Source organism: Ctenocephalides felis, unplaced genomic scaffold (genome assembly GCF_003426905.1).
Source record: "Ctenocephalides felis isolate EL2017-DRISC unplaced genomic scaffold, ASM342690v1 CF-g0.4_SCAFFOLD_00845, whole genome shotgun sequence".
Lineage (NCBI taxonomy): Eukaryota > Metazoa > Arthropoda > Insecta > Siphonaptera > Pulicidae > Ctenocephalides > Ctenocephalides felis.
In genome coordinates, this window is record NW_020536999.1 from 63,754,690 (window position 1) to 63,776,109 (window position 21,420).

Below are 21,420 nucleotides of genomic sequence, written 5' to 3' on the forward strand. Positions count from 1 at the left end.
TTGTCTCTTTGAACCCTATCTCAAAATCAGTATAATTTAGCTGTTAGAGCGACTGTCACTACCGTACCTTGACAAAACCTACCCAGCCCCTACTAATGTATTGTACTTAAAAATTAAATAGAGGTGAAGTCAAACTTATGGTATTTTGACATTAGTGTTATTTAGAGGTTAGTTTTCATCCAAAATGAAAATAAACACTTGTATGAACTCTTATATAGCTTTCTGACAGATTTGTGACTACTAGCAAGCACATTGAGAGCTAACATCAACAAATCAAACATCAACAAATCAAGATTTAGTGAAATAAAATAGATTAGCCAAAATACCAAATTTTCAATGTACTCTTTTTTGACACCAAATATATAATCTGCTGCGTTAAATCAATCTAGGAGAGATTCGTAATATGAACTATGGGGATAGTGAACATAAGGTTGCAATGTAATTATATCACATAGTTTCATTTATTAACACCCAAAAATGTGAAAATTAACAAATATTGCAAAAAAATAATTTTGACCTAATATTTTGATGCACCAAAAATATCAAATCTTCAATGCACTCTTTTTTGGCATCATATATAGAATCTGCTGCGTTAAATCAATCTAGGAGAGATTCGTAATATGAACTATGGGGATAGTGAACATAAGGTTGCAATGTAATTATTTTTTTTAAATCGGAGAAACGAAATATTGAACACATGCAATGCATATTATCAATCAGCCTCCCGAGAGGCATTGATTATTCGAGTTAGAAACTCAAAGTAAATACTTCTGCGTGCACTCGAGATTTTTGCAATGCGGTTGCATTTGACTCACGTAGCCAGCGGAGCGGCGTTCTTCAGAGCGCGTTTCTGTTATATTATTTTTCTCCATTATTTCCATTATTGTTATTCTTATTATTATATGCATTTCTTATGATACTCTCCCGTTGTCACCTGAAGCCGTATTCCCACGGCATGTTCGCTCCATTGCTCGACACGCTCCATGCTCCATTGGAGATTGACTTATTTTGCCCTAGTGGATGGATGTAAGATTTTGTTCCGGAGATGATTTGCAAGTGATATCTAGAGGTATTTTAGTCTAGTAAAGGTTGTATTGTTGACCAAGACTTCAAATCCAAAAGTGAAGCATGTGCTCCTGAATGCAGCTCAGTAAATTTGTGAAACATGTGCTCTTGAATACAACTCAATGAATTTTGTTAACTGATAAATTTCAGATTTTCTGAATCAGAAGTTACCATTTTATGGTATATATAATTATATGTTAATTAGATATAATGAACATTTCTTTTTTTCACATAGTTTCAACTTAGTTCATTAACAAATATTGCAAAAAAAAAATTGCCTAAATATTCCCCGAAAATTTGGGCCTATTGTCTGAACATTTGGTAGTCTCGGTACATCTATTTTATTTTTATAAATCAAATTTTTTGTTGGTTTTCAGTGTGGCGGTAGTCATAAAAATATCAAAAAGCTACGCCTTTGCTGGCCTTTGCTATTTATATGAACTTATTTAATTTTTTCGTACTGTCAATGGGTAAAAAAATAACCTCCAAATAATGCAAATATCAAAATAATAATAGTTCGATTTCAAACATAGCATATTTATAAGTGCAGTGCTTAAGTGTCTATTGGAACTGCTTAATGATAAAAACTAACCTCCAAATGTCAAAATAATATTAGTTTCAAATATAGCTTATTTATAAGTGAATTGCTGAAGTGTCTATTGTTTGGAACTGCTTAATGATAAAAAGTAACCTCCAAATATCACAAATGTCAAAATAATAATAGTTTGACTTCAAACATAGTTTATTTATAAGTGCAGTGCTTATGTGTCTATTGTTTGGAACTGCTTAATGATAAAACTGATTACCGAAAATAGCTAATACACTTATAATAATAGTTTGAAAGATTTAAGTGTGGCCTTGCTATAATATATGTATCCTAGATTTGGTCCAGTAAATTCTATTTTAGTTCAGTTTACTAAACTAATTCTAGTCACTAAAACTTCATGTAATTTATTTAGCATCGCATTCATTTAATATTTAAAGAGAAGTTCTGTATATTTTTTTTCTTTATTATTTTTAAATTTATAGATTTAATTTTTTAGCATTTTTGAATTTTGCAATCAACAACATTTATTGTAATGGTTATGAAAATGAATATATTCAGGATTCAGTGGAAATTATAAAAAAAATCAAATGTTTTATTTTTATATTTTTTTATAAATAACATTTATATTATAAATAACATCAATATTATCTAAATATTGCATTGGAAAAAATGACGCTCGTTTTCTTATTATATATAATCGTATAGAGAATTATTATATATAATCGTACATGCATATAATATATTGAAGATTGATAATAATAATAGTAGCTGAATCTCATTGCTTGTTATAGTGAAATGATTCACTGAAATCTCGATTTACTGAAAAATAATCGATATGTCATAATGTATATAACATAATGAATATTACATATTTGTATCATATTACTTAGCTATTTGTTGCACAATTTGGATTATTTGAGGGTCAGAGGAGTCAAAGATTATAACATTATAATTTGTTAACGAGTGCTTACAAATACCAAGCAATTTATATAAGAAAAAAATGTGAATTAATTAATATTTAATGTATTATTTTTAGTGGCTACACAAATGACAATGGCCTCAAACAGCCAATACAAGGGAATAGACAGAGCATTTTGTGTACGAATGAAATCAACATTAACGAAACGTGGATGTCATTTCAAGTCTTCAGGATATCGGGTAAGCAATAAAAAATAACTATTTTAATATGTTTTAGTACGTTTTTCAACCAAAATTTTCAACCAAATAATAAGGTTTTCAATAAAATAATAAAGTTTTAGTATGGTTTTCAAACAAATAATCTGGGGGCATATACATATTTATCGACATTTTTAGACTGACATTATAAAATCCCTTGTAGCTGTGGACTGTATTAAACACTGATTTGTTTGTATATTATGTATTTGTTGCAGTTCTAATTACAATCACTGATTTGTTACTAAGTTATAATAAAAGAAGATATATTTATTGGCTATTTACTATACATGTTGTTTCGCGGACTTTTCTTTTAGAAGTGAACAACTAGTTCAATTTCTGGAAATATTTCAAAAAGAAATGTGAGATATTGTAGCAAGTGTTGTATATTATAAAAATGGACTGGACTGACAATTATAATTATAAAATCATTTGCAATGTGATATTCGCGGCTTAGTGGTGGCGTAATCAGTTCGGTTGCTGATTCTATTCCCGCCGCGACCAAAACCCAACATCAGGCGGCTTTCATGTAAATTTCCACTTTAGGTTATAGATATCAAGTGAAATCTATAACCTCAAATATGATATCAAACAAAAATCGCCATTCGTGGTCATTATGAAATTATTAACCATGAAAAATGACAACAAATACGTCGAGTATAGTCAAAACTGTATTGGACAACTACGAGGTTACCATCAGTTCAATAACCATTAAATTGTAGTTAAAAGTATGCAATAAAACAAAACCTGATATTTGCCCTGTGTTCTAGAAATATTTAAAAAAAATGAAAAAAAGTTGTTCTGAATATTTTTGTGTTTCTGAAAATATTTTGGAAAGGGATATTGGACATTGTAAAAATCGACTTTACTGGCGTTTTAAGATTATTCGCTACTTCATATTTATGTTGGTTTATGAGATATTTAAGAAAAATAAAAAATAACTGAGTATTTTCGTGTTTTTATGAAAATTTCAAGGGGTGCCATTAATAACGTTATGAATTTTTTAAGGATTTCTGGATCGCCTCTTCTCCGTGGTGATACATAGTGATAATCAAAGTTATTTTCCCTTTCCCACCAAACATCACGTGTATTTTTCATTACGAGAAAAAATTGTAAAATTTTTGATTTTTTTTTTTTTGAAAATGTTTGGGTTGCGAAAAAAATAGTTTGCGACTATCATTTTAAAATCATTATCTTCCCGTAGAGTGAGTTATTGTAATCGTCAAAAAATCGAAATTGAAAATTTTTGCATTTCTCGACGTTTTGAAGGTTTCTGAACATTTTGGCATACCTCAGAAAAAATGGATGCGTGTGTGTGTATGTATGTATGGATACAATTTTTCGGTCACGTTTTCGGGCGCACGGATCAACCGATTTGAACGGTTCAAAAAACATTCGATTCCTATTAATAGGGAGATGTGCTGATTAGTTTTTGGCAAAGGCGGGTTCAGCAGTTACGGCTATAAAGAGCAAAAAGTGCAGGAAATAGAAATCGAGTTTTTGAGAGTACGGAGCATCCGATTTGAATGATCTAAAAACATTCAATTAGTAATGATTGGGAGAAGTGGTTATTAGTTTTTGGCAAAGGCAGGCCCAGCCATTTCAAAGATACAGAGCTAAATGTGCAAAAAAATGCACTTTTTGAGGGAACTAGGCGTCTGATTTAAATGATTCAAAGAACTTTCTGCTTGTTTTAACAAAATAACTGATTTTGGGAAAAAAAATTGTCTAAAATTTTTTTTTGTAATTTTTTTCTGTCGAAAATAATTCATTTTTTATTTTTAATTCTGACTAAAGTTCTACTATACTTAAAACAAATATTTTCAACTTTGCAATTTTGTTTATATAGTTCTTATAAATGTTAGACAATGTTACAATATTTATAATAATCTATTTGAAACATTCAATATTCATCGAACATTTCGTTACGGTACGGGAAGTTCCAGTATTTTGCCTTAAGGCACGATGCCGTACACCCCACTAGTTTAAAACTTGATATTTGCATTGGCTCTCGAGATATTTCAAAACTGAAAAACTAGCGAGGTTTTGTGTTTCTCGAGATATTTCAAAAACAGCTTGTGGGATATTTTGCAAGTGTTGAAACTAGAAACATGCAAGGACTACAAATAAATAAATAATTTTTAATTTCGAGTCATATTACACCTTACATTACATATTACATACTCGAGTAGTAAGATTTCTGTAATAATTCAGTTCCATAATCAAAGTATGAATATTCGAAGTAATAACGGCACGTCGATGCCTCGGAGCGAACTATATAGCACGTGATCATCTCCAAATGGCCCTTTTGCAGTCAATATTCAGTCATTTATTATACTAATGGCCCTTTTATCGCTTATTTTGATCTCTCTCACAATTAGTATTAGCTTCATAAATGAGATATAGGGTTAAAATTACTTTATTTCTATCGCCGTAGTTGAACCATGTTTCATATGAGAATGCGAATGAAATCTTAGATATTTCTTAATTACAACTTGGTCTTACATACGGATTGAGAAATGGCATAACTTAGGATTTTGGAATGTGTAGAAGCAAGAGTTTTAATATATTTTAATTGCAATTGCTAAAACTTTATTTAATTTTATATTGGATTCATTTTTTTTAAGTTATTAATAATTGATTTATACGAAGACTAAATGATTTGAAGGTTTTCTTTTGTATCATGATACCATATAGAAATTCGAATATAAAATGTGATCACTTAAAGATTATAAAATGTAACCGTTACAAAATTTTTATGCTTTATGAAATTGAGATAATTTTATTATATGTGCATTAGGATGGTCCTCAATATGGATGTTTTTGAATTTCTTTGCTTCCAGGAGCTCAATCTTTCAAATTGATAAAAAAAAAAATCTGAAAGCTTTAGCTCTTAACTCTAACATAGTTCGCACTCCAACCAAAGTTTCTTGGTTTTTCTTCCTAAGTAAATTAGGAATACTTATTCAAGAATAATACTTATTTTATGAAATATATCAAATTTTACATGTTATTTTTTTATTTATTATAAAAATAAGCAAATGCAATGTTATTCTCAAAATTTTGATTCACTTATCGCTAATTTATAAAACCAATTTTACCTATGTTATTACCATAGAAATATTACCTTTGATTGGAGTACGGACTATCTTAAAGTTAATATTAGAAGCTAAAACTTTCAGACAATTGTTTTTTATCAATTTGGAAGCATTTGAGCTCATGGGAGCAAGGAAATTCGAAAATATCGATATTGAGGACTCTTAATGTGCATATATTAAATAAGTATTTTTTGTATCAAATTGTTTTAGAATTAGTTTTTCTTTATTCAAAATTGCCTAAAAACTTCCTTGTCGACTTTCACTTATATTATATAAAACTAGGATAAGGCGGGGCAAAATGGTTTAATTTGACTTCGAGCAATTATATTGTAAAAACTAAACCAATTATATAACAAGATGTAACACATATCAAACAAACAACTATCTGACTATGCTCAGTAAAACTCCCAGCTAATTCATCATTGTAGAAATGTGAATAATTGCTGTATTCTAAAAATTTGTCACCTGTAAACAACTTGTCAGCATTCTCTGCTAAATATAATTATTTCTTATAGATTGCAGAATGAAAATAAAATAAAAAAAACCTGTGTTTCGTGTGTGTGTGTATGCATCTATGTGTGTGTTGTGCGGATACAAATTTTCGTCGACAATTTCGGGAACACGGGTTAACCGATTTGAATAATTAACAGTCAATTCGTATTGATAAGGAGACGTGCTGATTAGTTTTTGGCAAAGGCAGGTCGAGCCCTTTCGGAGATACGGGGCAAAAAGTGCCAAAATAAGTAACTGATTTTTTTTAGAGAACGGAGCGTCCGATTTGAATAATTCGAAAACCATTTTATTTGTATTGACAAATGAAGAAATGATGAAACTTTTGGAAAGACAGGTCTAGGGGTTTCAGAGATCCAATAAAAAAACTGACAAAAATTGCCATTTGGCGGATAAAAATGATAATTAGACATATGCACATCAAATTATCACATATTTTATACATATTTTAATAATAAGAACTAATTTTGTTCACTTTTCTATGTGTTTCGTTCCAATGTTTATCCGTTAAACTGTGACGTGGTGCCGACGCGCTGCTATATTTCGTTTCTACGCAGCTAACATATTGCGAATGCTTTGAAAAACAGTTCAAAATTTTTAAAATATTTCAAATTATAAAAAAAATCCAATTTTTCAAAAAGGTTAATTGTTCTAAAAAAATTTTTGAAGTAAAACTTTTTTAGGCGCGACTAGGGTGTAAATCCGTACAAATGCAACGGATGTGCGTTACGGCAGATAAGATAAGATAAGATAAGATAAGAGTGCCAATGGTTCGTCATTCGCTCTCGATGATATCATTTCTATACGGGTCGATTGTGATTAGTCGTCGCGTTGTGAATAGAGATCTCGTCGTTGTATGCGGTCCGGTGTCATTTTAAAAAAAAATATATTTTTTTTTTTTTTTTTTTAATTTTAGTTTCACTAATCTATGGTTTCTATTTCAGGTAGTTTTAATGCTGTGCCGATTGCGGGCGCAATACGCATTTAGTCACAATAGAAAATCAACGCCGCCACTGCTGGGGATGGTCGCCTTGGCCATAGCGCTGCCGCCTCCGTCTGTTCATGAGATTCGATTGGAACAAGACATGTTTGTCACTAGAATCAACTTCGATTTTCGGATAGCCCATTGCGAACCAAAGTAAGTATATTTAAAAAAAACTTAATGATTTTGTATTTTGAAGTGTATCACTATTCTGTTATAAATTCTTTCATTGATTCATATTGTGGTAATAATATTTATTTTTAATAATTGAAGATAGAAAAAAATTGAAGTGGTCAGATTATACATATTATAATAAAATAAATATAGGAGGACTGGGTACGGTTGTGCCACTTTTTTATCAGCCATAATTTTGTAAAGTTACCAGTTAAAGAAAGATAAATGAAAGGAAGAAAGATAAATTAAATGGTAATGCATACCGCCACGTAGTTATAAAATTAATTAAAACTCTCTTGTTGGGTTATAATTTAGCCCTTGTAGCTGTGGACTGTATTAAACACTGGTTTGTTTGTATATTTATATGTATTTGTTGCAGTTCTAATTACACTATTGATTTGTCTCTAAGTTCTAATTGAAGATGATATATCTATTGGTTATTTATTACACTTGTTGTTTTGCGGGCTTTACTTTTAGAAGTGGACAATTAGTCTCATTAAACTTTCCGCTACCTCCTCTACCAGGGGTAGCAACCATTCCGTGTAAAAGCTCAATGCCATGAAGATTGTCACCTTTATAGCCAATATAATAAAACGAAAATACGTCGGAACTGGTAATTTAATGAAAAAATATTGAAATACTCGTTCTGATAAAAAGGGCGAGTGTCACAACTATTTACACCCTCAGGAACGGTTGTGACAGGCATGAAAATAGGTTGAAAATCAATGGGTATGAAAACCAAAATGACTTTTTTTGGCAGAAATATATAACACAACACAACACAACATTATCGTTTAAACAAAGGTAATAAATTTAATATAAAAATATATAACAAAACATATTCGTGCAAACCAAGTTAATAAGAAACCTTTGTAATACTTTTTTTCTTATATTGAATTTTCTTTTCTCTTTCTCTGTCCCAGTATTTTGTCTTATTTTAGTCAAGTTAAAATTTTTCCGAAAAGGATAAGAAATACATGTCACAACCGTACCCAACGCACACATTTGGAGACAAATTATATTTATGATTTACCTAAATTATCTACTCAAAAACTAACACCGTTGTAGTTAACTACTAAAATTCAACTTATAGTAAAATAACAAATAAAGTAATCTGATATATCTGATAGTCTTACTGTATACAAGTAACAGTTATTGTTTATAGAAATAGAACGAAAAACTTTTGACTCTTTAAAAGAAATTCGGTCTACATGTCATGTTCATGTAAGGCGCTGACTGAAAGCACTAATGGAAACTTGTTCAAACAAACATACTACATATTTTTCCCCTTGGACCCCTTCTCAAAATCAGTAAAGTTTAGCTACTGTACCCTGGCATAACTGTACCCAATCTCCCCTATGCCATGCTTAGATACTTTGTATGACATCTCATACCAGTAACATGTTTTATAATTGAAACAAAAAATATGATAAATTTGTTCATGACGTAATCACCAAGAGCAAACTTCTGTTATATTTAGAGTAATTAAAATCAGGTTAAATTAGTGTAACTACCGTTTCGTACCGTTTTCGAATCTTTTAACCATGTTTTAACATCTGCAACATCATTGGAAGATGTTCCACATATTCTAGCAGAAACTGCAACCAAAACTCAAAAGCTTGCGCTACTTGACCAGAGATGCGTATTCAATTTTCACACAATAGCTCCGTTGGAAAAATATATCGGTTCGAATAATGGTTATTTCACAGTTTCTATATCACTAAGTCTTGTACACATGAAATAAATAAGTAAACGAATAGATTAAAAGCTAATTAAATTCAAAAGTTTAAATTAACTTTCCAAATGGAAAATTCTACAAATAATTATATTTAATTCGATTTTATTTAGTTAGTGCTTCAGTTTTTTCAAATGCTTTAGATTTCCATTTGCATTACAATCTTATGTGAGCATATTATTTTTAACAAGGAAAACCTCCAGTTTACTCTTCTGGGATTTTAATCAATTTTTGCATGAAAGAGTTGATAGACGTGGGACCAGAATTAACCAATATTAAAAGCAAACAAATGATCTATCAGGATATATTTCACAACATTGCATAATAAAAACGTTCTTTTACTTTAATTACATACATGTATATAGCTTTATTGTCGATTTTAATCACTGCTTTACTCAATAACATAATTACAAGTTTAGCGAAGATACTAAATAATATTTTTCTTCTTTTAGAGTCGCAGATCTATTAGAATACACAGCTGAAGAAATGACGGGTAAAAATCTCTATTCTTTATGTCATGGCGAAGATGCTAGCAAATTACGAAAATGTCACGTTGACTGTGAGTATTTTTCTTTCATTTCTACAATGTAATTAACTTACTTCAATTTCTTTATTTGTTTTAATATGAAATAATAATTTATCGTTGTGTATAAATAAAGTTTGCTAACTATTTATATTGATATTTTCAGTAATCAATAAGGGACAAGTTTTAACACATTACTATCGTTTAATGAATAAAAACGGAGGATACACCTGGATCCAAACATGTGCCACTGTAGTATGTAGTTCAAAGAATGCTGAAGAACAAAATATAATCTGTGTCAATTACGTCATCAGTGGTAAGGAAAATGCTCACTTGATATTAGACAGCTGTCAGTTGCCCGGAGGATCATCATCTGTACAAGGCGTGAAACGAGAAGAATCTGGTGGAGATGGAGCTGGTTCTCCTGACACCGATTCCAATAATATATCAAATAATGCTTCATCTGCAACGAGTACGTTGACATCCACGCCAAATGTTAGTCAACAAGAAACTAGCCAACGAGGCAATAGCACAAACACAAATGAAACAATTACGAAACGCGGCCATAAAAGGAAACAAAGCGAGGCAGACAGTTGCTGCAGTGACGAGAGCCAGGATAGAACCAATTCAACACCACCTGCCAAGATTAGTGCTGATGTTATAGAACCGGATCCTGAACCGCCGAGTGTGAGGGATTTGGAGCATGCTATGTCCAAGCATTTGCCAACTCAGACGACCACTGATTTTAGCACTGATACCTTACTTAAGCAGCAACAGAAAAGTAGTACGATCCAATGGATCGGGACGCACCATGCTCAAGCGCAAATGCCTGCATCGGCACTTCTTCGGCAGTTGTACGCAAATAGGGAGAGTGTGATCCGGGCAACTACGAGAACAACAGGTATTTTTGTATTTCATAACACAGTTCACATACATGAGTTTTATATAATGCAGTTACATTCGTGCCATCATTCCGTTTATCATGACTTACTCGATTCTGTCTGATCTGATTTATATTTTTACTTGTCAGGACTAGTGTTAGAACGAAATATCGAGTACTGAGTAAATATCGATACTTTGCGGTCGATAGTGAGTACTTTTGCTATCGATTTTTTAGCTCGATCTATTTGCCAATATCGATTCTTTTCGTCGATAGTACTCAAAAAGAATCGACAGCGTAATTTATGAACACCACTCATCGACCAACTATTAAACCACTAATCGACCAACTATTAACACCACTCATTGCCAAATGCAAAGCCAAATGTCTCTCTAGGTGGTCATAATTGTTCAAAGAAGTGTCAAAAAATGATCCCGAAGGGTCATTAGTCTCAGAATTTATTGCTCAAAAACCCAAAATGAATATGACCACACTATTAAATAAAGATGTTTATTTATTACTCTTATGTAAAATGAAATGGCTTTTTAAAGTACCTTAAATGTTTTATAAAAACACATTCAACAATCGAAGTATGATTATTTCAAATAATCATACTCATCAATTTCAATATATTAGTATTTTGCGTTTATTATATTTCGATTCTTTTTTACGCAAAATACTAATATATTGAAATGGATGAGTATTATTATTTGAAATATTTATATTTCGATTCTTTTTTTACGCAAAATACTGTATATTGAAATTTTTGAATATCAACATGCAAACATATGGGTTTGAGTTTCTCGGAACCATTTAAACTTTAAATCCCATCGCTCAGAAGGGATGTTTCTCTACAAGTGTGGAAATATTATCTTGACCGTCATTAAACTGAATGTTTATTGTTTTCCAAAGAGCTTCATATTGCACTTTTATGTAAACATGTAACGGCTTTTTGAAGTTGCATGCTCGCTAAAATTATTCATATAAAAATATTCAACAATTATCAAATATTATTTTACTTAAAAATATTAAAAATATTATTGTAAAAAATACTTAAAAAGTATTGCATTTTTGAATATAGTATCACACTATTATATTGTTTTAATCAAAAACACTCAACTATTATAACTTTTTTTTTGAAAAAGTATAGAATTTGAAATTAGTATTGAAAAATTACTGTTAACATTTTACAATATTGAAAATGATTCTGATTTAACACATCAGATAAAAGCAATAGAATTCATTCTAATATTGTGATATGATATTTAATGAGTTTTAGATCTTTCTTGCACTTATGTTTGATTTTTATGAAAAGTACTCAAAATTCGATATTGAGTACTATCGATACTATTGCCACGATATTTTTTTGGCATCGATATTTTGATTAGATACTTTTTAAAGTACTCAATATCGATCTTTTGCCTCGATACTTCTAACACTAGTCAGGACATCTCAATCAATTTGTGCGAAGAACTTGAGAATAAAAATAAAATGGTCATTTAACTAATTACAGTATAATTAACTATTTTGTATTGCGTTTTTTATTTCAGTGTTTACTTGACAATAATTGTTATATTTTGCAGGACCTTTCTACGAAGGTCAAAGTACACCACCTGGCACAGACGGATACACGGATCCCCAATTTACCGCATTGCAGAAAGGAGATGCGTTTACTAATTTAGTTTCCACTTACGGAGGTTATCATTCTACTCCTGCAGATTACCATTCTGCAATGACGCCTCCGAGTTCAGTTTCTCCTAGGGATAAGACTGCTAACGTCCCAAGTGTGGTAACAGGACCTACAGGCTACGAAGGATTCGCGAGCTACGCCTCGACTGATGCGCTCCAGTTGCCTTTGAAACCTCAAGCCTACCCAGCAATGCACGGGGCCCCATTGGACGCATACGGAGCACTGGAGCAGAGCCAATTTTATTCTCATCATAGTGGGTTCCATCTGTATCACAAAGGTTCACCGGCTGCCGGCTGGTATTCAGCGCCATCATAGAAATAGGATCTGGATTTGTGCGACGTTCCGTATGTATCCAAAGTGAATATTGTTTGAAAGAGACTTGAATAACCAAGCCGTCTATTCCATGAAGCAACTTACCATATATTTGACTACTAACAAATGAAGAAATTCATTTGTATCTGTAGAAACTGGCAAATCGTGTTTTACAAGATGTTACATCTATTAAAACTTACTTTTATATACAGAAAAATATATTTATTACTTATGTGTATGCATTAGACAACTTAAGAGACGCGATCACGACGATTGGGAATTGTATATGAATCCTTACATGAGATTCACAAAATTAAAATTTGAAACTATATAATTCATGAATCTAATATCATTTATTCATTTAGAAATTTTACATATACCAAATAAAAATGCACGCAGCCAGCCAATCAGTCGAGATATACAAAAATCATTTTTTTTTCAAAATCAACTGTAGTCAACCCTCCTACAACGCTGTGAGTTCGTGCCGTGTAATATGGTAACCGCGCTGTAAGAAACTCGAATTGAATATAAAAACCATGTAAACCGCGTTTCTAGTATACAACGTTAAAGAAAGGTCGACTGTATTTGTTACTGATTTGAATGGCCAATACCGACAGATTTTTATCATAATCTAACATAAACGATAACGTTTCCGATATCGAATTTTTAAGAGAGTTGATTTTGATTTGCACAAAAATAATATTATTTTTTCACCAATTCGCATTAAAATATAAAGGTAACCCGCATTTAACACAGTAGTTACGTTGTTTGTTGCAAAAACCACTCGTGTTATAGGAAACAAAGGACTAGTACTCAAAAAGGGGTTTGGTTCCACAAAGTTAAAGGAAATATTTTATTACACTTCCATAACAATTGTATACTATATATGTTCATTGTCTTTTTAAGAATGAATAATCTGCCTAGACAAAAATGAGAAGCATGTATAAAATTTATTAATTTTATTATTTGTAAATTTTTAAGAAGACTTGAGCCTTCTGCGGAAAATCTGATAGAAAGTGCACACTAGATGTATCACGTTTACTACTAATTTAATAACTTTTAATTAGATAAAATTTGCTTTTATAAATTTTGTTATATTTCATATTTTATTAGAGTTTTGCTCAATTTTGAACCGTTTTAGGGTCACCTGTATTGTTACAAGGTATAGTTACAAAGGACTAACACAAAAATAGCGTTACGTTTCTAGAATTCAAAAAAGACATACTTATATACTACTTATTATAATTTTATAAAAAAAATATTAAATTATTCAAATTTTCTTAAGAAGTAATACATAACTAACAAGTAAGTGCTATACAAAAGCGATCGTTTTCCTTTTGGCGATTTATTCTATTCCTCTGATCATTTTTCTGTACTGCTGAAAAATCGAGCATTTCAGTAATTTTTGATTGGATGAAGTTTCTATTTAATTTTTCTTTTTTATTAGGGTTATGCTCAATTCTCAAACCTTGTTATAGCGAATTCGAGCTTAAAGTACCGTGTTATATAGGGGATAGTTTTACTTGGAACTTGTTGTAGCGAATCCGTATTACAGAAGTACCGTATTATAGGGGGGTTACCTGATTTTGTGAACACCCTGATCAACTCTCTTAAGTCTAACACATATTGAAAAATCGTCAGTTCAATACATTTCTCCCTGAAACCATCACAAACATATCACATTATATTTTGCCAAATCAATATAATTTTACATGAATCGAAATATTGTTCTTATAGTATTCTTAAGTGTAATTGAAAAATGCAATTTCAAAAGTATTTTCTGCACAAATAAGACATAAAATATAAGTGAGGTGATTTGAATAGGTTGAATGGACAATATATAAAAATAGAATCTGATTAAATATAATTTACCAAATCCTATTCTAATTTTAAAATGCGAATTAGAATCTCGAGCACAAAGTTGTTAAGAAAATTCTTATGACTGCTCCTATCTGCAGATGCTTATATGTGGACATATTTTTCGGCTTACTATAAATCATATTGATTTTGCCATGAGCTGTTTGTAAATTTTTTATAGAAAGCCATATAGTGACCATGTTACAATTTTTGTATATATGCTGAAACCTAATTAAGAGTTTGCATTTGGGCATAGATCAAATTATTTGTTTTTATTATTCGTACTAAAATATGTCTATTATTATCAATAATTGATATAAATTATTCAAACTTAGAATAGAAAATATGTAATATAAAACTATTGTACATATATATATAATAATAATCTAATATACATAACAGTTATCCTAACACTAGGCATTGAAATAAATTATATAGTATCATATAGTATTCTAAATCATAATTTCATCACAATTTATAGATTTTATTTACTTTTCTAATTATTTTTGGAAAAAAAAGAATGGGGATTCGGGAAGAGGGGCAATAAGATTTTTCATAATTGCCATATTTGATTAATGTGTTTAATCTTTATGAACTTTGTAAATATGACATATGTTGCTGGTTGTTTGTCCAATTACAAAAACTATGATAAAATCTGTGCACTTTTAATAGATGGCGTTATGAGAAGACTTTAGTTTTGTAAAAATATGAAGTGTCTGATTTTATATTATATTTAATAAATATTTAATATGCATTGTGATTTAAAATAAAAGTATATCTTTTAATTGGGTGGACAAGCCAAAATATTCATGTGGACCTGTGCATATAAAAATATTACTTTAAAATAGTGCTTTAGTTTTTTTTTATAATATCTCGATCAGCATGGTATTTTGCATAATACTGAATTTTTGTTAAACCAGTGCTAGTTTGTAAAATGTGCTTTTGATATGTTATGTTTAGCACTTAAAACACTAATAACATATGTCGAATATTTAATGTAAATATATTTTGTTTCATCATTATTAAAAATTTTAAACAGTATGATACTGTTACATATTATTGATATTTGTTAGATTCATTCCAATAAAAATATAAATATATGTGAAATCGACTTTTGATTTTATAAAAACTTATTCTTGATGCTGTTGTTGAACAATAACCCTTTTGTTGTCGATTTGAAACCGATATTTCTGCGCTCCAAACTAATAATTAACTTCCCATTTTCGAGAATATGGAATACGAATAACCGATTTGAATGATTGAAAAAACATTCGGTTTGTACAGACCACGAGAGGTTTTGCAAAAGGCACGTCTAATCGTTTCGGAGAAATGGAGCGCAAAAGGTGTAAAAATGGTTATGCAGTTTTTGAGATAATGTATTATCCGATTAGATTAATTCAAAAAAGTTTTTTCTTGTGTAGACGGTGTGAAAAAAAGGCTTTTTGAAATAAATTCATAATTTTGAAAATTCTCAAAAAAAAAAATCAAAATTTTCAAAAAAAAAAAGTTTCAAAAACTTCAAATTTTCAAAATGCTTCATCATTTTTTTAAAAAAATTAGATTTTGAAGGACTTCAAAAATATCAAAATTTAAAAAATAAGCAATAACTTACAAAAACTTTAAAATATTTCGAAATTCTCAAAAAAATCAAAAATTTTCAAACATTTGTAAATTTTCGAAAATTTAGAAAAAAATCAACATTTTCAAAAAAATCTTATTAATTCACAGTATCTGTGAATGTCACTTATAAATTTACAGTATATGTTTATAATAAATAATCCGTTTGAAATTATTTATTTTGATTATTTTTATTTCTCGAATGTTTAATTTTAGTGCGGAAAGCTCCAGAAATTTGCCTTAAGGCACGATGCGTCCTTTTTTTCCATTATCAAGCACTATAAAATGTAAATATAAATAGATGTTGCCATACTGCTCTTCAAAATTGTACTTTAATTATTTTAAATTTTAAATTCTAAAACTATTACATATTAATAATATAAATGCAAACTGTTTAATTATATAAATATTCAACACAATCTAAGTACTTGAAATTTTAAACCAAAGTACTTGTAATAATCTTATCTTTCATAACCTAATAAGAATTAGTTACAGTTATCGAAATCTATAAATACAGATGAACAAGCATCATTTGTAATCAATTGCAAGTTGTGTTTATATAAATTTTAGCTAATAATAATGAAGTTGCTAGTGGCGGTGTGTGCTGTAGTTTTTACGGCCACTTCAGCTTCACCCATTAAAAATGAAGGTATGAAATAATAATATATTCAATTTCTAAGATTATATTTTTATAAGGTTGCTCTTTTATCTTTTTTGAAGCAAATGCAAAAATGAATAATTATTATTATTTTGTAATATTCTATTTTATAATAATTTTTCTTGACACATATTTACTATAAATCAACATATACAATGAATAGCTTTCGGATAATTTCAAATTTCTATCCATCCATGCAACCGTTCATTCGTATATCATACATAGTTGTTATAAATTCAGTACTGAATTTGCGTTCTACAAGACTATTTTAATTATTTCAACTACAGATTAAAATAAAATATGCCGATTCCTAAATACAGTCTTCAATTTTCCTATATAATCAATTTTTGTTTAGATTTGGTTTGGATGGAAAGCGGAAAGTTCGAAGGTGACATGGTCTTAAATCAGGAACAAATGTTATCAGTTTTAGGACTTGGGTCTAAAAATGGCCTTATCGACAAAAAATATCGCTGGCCCAAAAACGAAGTGCCTTACGTTATTGTAGGAGGATACTTCAGTAAGTAAATAAAAATGTATATAATATAAATTTAAATTAATCCGTAGAAGGTAGTTTTTTTATTTCAATATTGTTTGGAATTTTTCTACTTTTCAATTATTATTTTTTAGATCGAAGTCAAATTAATTACATTCATAAGGCTGTTGCAGAATTTAGAAACATTTCTTGCGTTAAAGTTAGACCCAAAAAAGTTACGGACACAAAATATGTTCAAATCACGGTAATTAGTGAAATTTTTTAATTATTGTATTCAATTTATGTTCAAAATACTCCTATTATTATTTATAATTGGTCAATTGAAAGCCGTATTAAGGCTAATTCTAAGATTAATCAAGGAACAACAACTTTTATTTATTTCAGGGTCTTCCAGGCGGTTGTTATTCTAGTGTCGGATTCCAAGATGGAGTCCAGACCCTTAATTTAGCACCATACGAAATTGAGAAAGGGTGCTTCCGTAAAGCGACTATTCAGCACGAATTTCTGCACGCTTTAGGGTTCTATCACCAGCAATCGACTCACGACAGGGACGAATACGTGACCATCATGTGGGACAATATTTTGCCAAGTAAGATAATTAATGATGATAGTGAAAGCCCAAAGGCAGGTCCATGAGCAAAGACGCCCTCGATATACACAAAAAGTATATACACTGATAAGTAGAAAGTTGCTTGGAATTTTAATTGGCAATATGTTTTTTTTATTTTCTATTCTGCAACCTGTTTTTTACGAACAATAAACAGAGCCTATTAACTATAAATATCTTACAATATAAACTTGACTAGCAATACCCAACGACGTGTCTAATGGGTATTGGCAATACTTTTAATCAAAAATAACTAGTGGGGCGCATGGCATTGTGCTTTAAGGCAAATTCCTGGAACTTCCCGTACCAAAAATTATTTTTTTTTTTTTAATTTTACTTTGAAAAATTAGATTTTTGAAAAACTATAAATTATTGAGAAAAAATATATTTTTGGAAAAATGACTTTTTGAAAAAAAATGTTTTCTTTATTTTGAAATATTTTGGAAGTTCTGAACTTTTTTCAAAGCAATCGTACTGCTTTAACTGCATAGAAACGAAATATCGAAGCGCGTAAGCGCGGCGCCGCCGTCTAACGGATAAGCATTGATACGGAACCCATAGGAATGTAAACAAAATTTATACTTATTGTTAAAATCTCCATAAAATGTCTAATAATTTTATGTGTATATGTCTAATGTTCATTTTTGACTGCCAAATGGCGTTTTTTTACTTTTTAGATCTGCCTTCATGAAAATTTAATTAGTTGTTCATCTTGTCAATATAAGTAAAATATTTTTTAAATTATTAAAATCGGACACTCTTTTCTCTTAAAAACTGAGTTACCGTATGTGGCACTTTTTGCTCTGTATCTTCGAAACGGCAGACCTGCCTTCGCCAAAAACTAGTCTTCTTATCAATCGAATCGAATTATTCAAATGGCTTCATCCGTGTTCCCGAAATGTCGACGAAAATTTGTATCCGCACACACACATACACGCACACATATATACACGCACACATACATACACGCACATACATACACACACACATACACACACACACATAATCCATTTTTTCTAAGGTATGCCAAAATGTTCAGAAGGTTTTGAAACGTAAAGATATATAAAAATTTTATTTTCTTTTTTTGCGATTACTATAACTTGCCCTACGGGGAACTTAATAATATATTTAGTAGAAGAGAAATGAACAAGAAATGGTACTCTCACACAATGAACCTGTCTTCGGGCATAACACTAATAGTGAAATAAAACTATATATTCTTCACATCCAGACACTGAGCACAACTTCAACCATATATACGGCTAGTACCGTTCAGGATTTCGGAACCGAGTATGACTATTTGAGCGTCATGCATTACGGCGCTTACGGGTTCTCGAAAAACGGTGAAAGAACTATCGTCACGAAGGTAAGTAAAATTTTTTTAGGTTTCCTGGTACTACATACACGATTATTGGCTATCATTATTCTTTGTGGTTTTTGTTGCAGGATCCAGCGATGTCAGATGTCATTGGCCAAAGGGTGAAGATTAGTGATATCGATATTGTGAAATTGAATAAAATGTATTGTGGTAGAATTATATATATATATATATATATATATTATATGTGATGTTTTGTATGGGTATACATTTGTATATATGAGTATATATATATGAACATATATTTTTTAATTTTTAATTATAATATTTAATGAGAAAGACTTATTTAAACGGAGCATGGCAGAATCAATGTTAATAGTTCGGACTAACAATAGCATAAATCTAAGAACCGACACAATATTTTACATGACACTTATATAAACATCATTATTAATTTATAAAATTTTTCATTTATCTTATTCTTTTCAATAAATTAATTTGTTTTTTTTCATTTTTATCGTTTTTTGTATGCGATAGCACTCCTTTGTTTACATTATAATGATACCCATTCTGTCTCCATCTAGATAAGTACTTCAAATTTGTTCAGAATATTTCTGTAAGTGTTATATGTTTCTTTAGTACTGTGTCAAGCATTGCAAGGAATAGTTGGTGTTTTTGTATATCAAAAATTAAATGAAATTTAAATAAATTATTAAAGAATGTGTAGTATATAAGTAACTGTTTTTGAAATTACACTGAAGATGAGACACACCATGGTCTCGAAACGTCTGTAATCATAAAATAAAGTTGTGTTAAACAAATCTGAGTGCTGTTTTGTTCATATTAAACAATTAATATTTGTTCCACTCATATCATAAAATTTATATATATATATTATATATATATATATATATTATATATATGTATACATATATACATATATGTATATAAAATAAATAAATATAAAAATAGTTTACTGTAAAAGCTCAATATGAATTCTTTGCAAGTTTATTATATTAATATGACCATCAAAGTCCGATTAATTTTGTTTCTTAATTAAAAAAATTTAATGACCATAGAATATACCTAATAATTAATTTAATAATTAAATATAATATAAATTCTATGTGTTTCACATCTCAACGTTAATCCAAAACGTGATTACTTTAAGTAAGTTTACGTGACTGCATTAAGTGTAACTACCATGAAAAAATAGAAAAGAAATTTATCCCTTGCAGTTTGAAAATTGTGAGCTTTTAATTACAACATGGAGTTTATACGAGTCAAACTGTTATCATTTTTCAGTTAACCTTGTTAATTTTATTATTTTTTGTTCATTTAAACTTTTGAAACCGTGTAACCATAAACCACGACTAGGGACCATAATAAAAAGTAATGATAAAATTGTACCGAAGTTTTTAGAATAAAACTATTTGTTCTAATTGAAATTAAAATTTTCAGGATTGAGCTTGCCGATTAGGCATTGAAAAGTATATTTTAAAAAATGTTCGTTAATTTTGTGCTAAAATTGCGAAAACGAAACTTATGACTGCCTGGCACAAGTGCTTAAAACAAGGAGAAGGACATGTTTAAAAATAAACTAAAATCAATATTTTTACAAAACTTAAGAATTTTATGCAAACACTTACGGGATGATGAATCTACTGAGACCTCTTTTGAACCACAACAGCCCGCTAAGCGCAAATATAAACGACACTTTACTTGACACTCATAAGACGTTTACTGACATACGCCGCTTCAGCATGGAAACGCACAACCAAGACCACAACAGATGGAGACTACAAATAGCACAGAACAAAAGCACTGCGACTGGTACAGACAAATCAAGGGACCCACTGACGAGAACTACTACTCAACAAAATATTTACATGAACAGACGGACATACCGACTATACTCAAACATAACAAAAAGCTCACTAAAAATTTTTACCGGAAGTGTAGGGATCATGATAACAGTACCATCCGAGCTTTAGGCCAAACACATCGGAAATGACATGCTATGGGAATTATGCCATGCCAAACTACTGATCGAGCCCGTAGTAACCATATGAGCAATAAACCACGTATAAAATGATTTTTTTAGGAGACTAAAACTTTTCTCCTTTTTTTGTTCTTGTTTAATGTATAAAATATTGTAAAAATATAAAATAGGCAATGCAA

General features: G+C 30.1%; 3 protein-coding genes across 6 annotated transcripts in view; 2 read left to right on the top strand and 1 right to left on the bottom strand.

The window, feature by feature from the left end:
• Positions 1-992, bottom strand: part of LOC113364157 (seminal metalloprotease 1-like) — an 11,548-nt gene extending 10,556 nt beyond the window's left edge. Inside the window, exon 1 of the mRNA XM_026606637.1 lies at positions 935-992. Within this exon, the coding sequence (XP_026462422.1) occupies positions 935-992 (58 nt within the window). The remainder of the gene's footprint in view (positions 1-934) is intronic.
• The window catches only part of LOC113363407 (protein trachealess), a 397,957-nt gene extending 384,768 nt beyond the window's left edge, over positions 1-13,189 (top strand). For 3 of the 4 annotated variants that reach the window (XM_026605910.1, XM_026605909.1, XM_026605907.1), the window contains exons 7-10: positions 7,338-7,531; positions 9,737-9,843; positions 9,974-10,708; positions 12,271-13,189. In XM_026605910.1, the coding sequence (XP_026461695.1) occupies positions 7,338-7,531; positions 9,737-9,843; positions 9,974-10,708; positions 12,271-12,692 (1,458 nt within the window). In that variant the 3' untranslated portion in view covers positions 12,693-13,189. Of the gene's footprint in view, positions 1-2,648; positions 2,771-7,337; positions 7,532-9,736; positions 9,844-9,973; positions 10,709-12,270 lie in introns of all 4 variants that reach the window. The other variant, XM_026605908.1, reaches the window with a different exon arrangement.
• A 3,521-nt stretch (positions 13,190-16,710) lies between these two features.
• Positions 16,711-19,491, top strand: LOC113363469 (meprin A subunit beta-like). The gene is given in 7 exon segments (XM_026605971.1): positions 16,711-16,812; positions 17,177-17,338; positions 17,449-17,558; positions 17,699-17,903; positions 19,153-19,172; positions 19,174-19,287; positions 19,368-19,491. Coding segments are annotated over 7 exon segments (804 nt in total). The 5' UTR covers positions 16,711-16,742; the 3' UTR covers position 19,491.
• Positions 19,492-21,420: the final 1,929 nt, after the last annotated feature.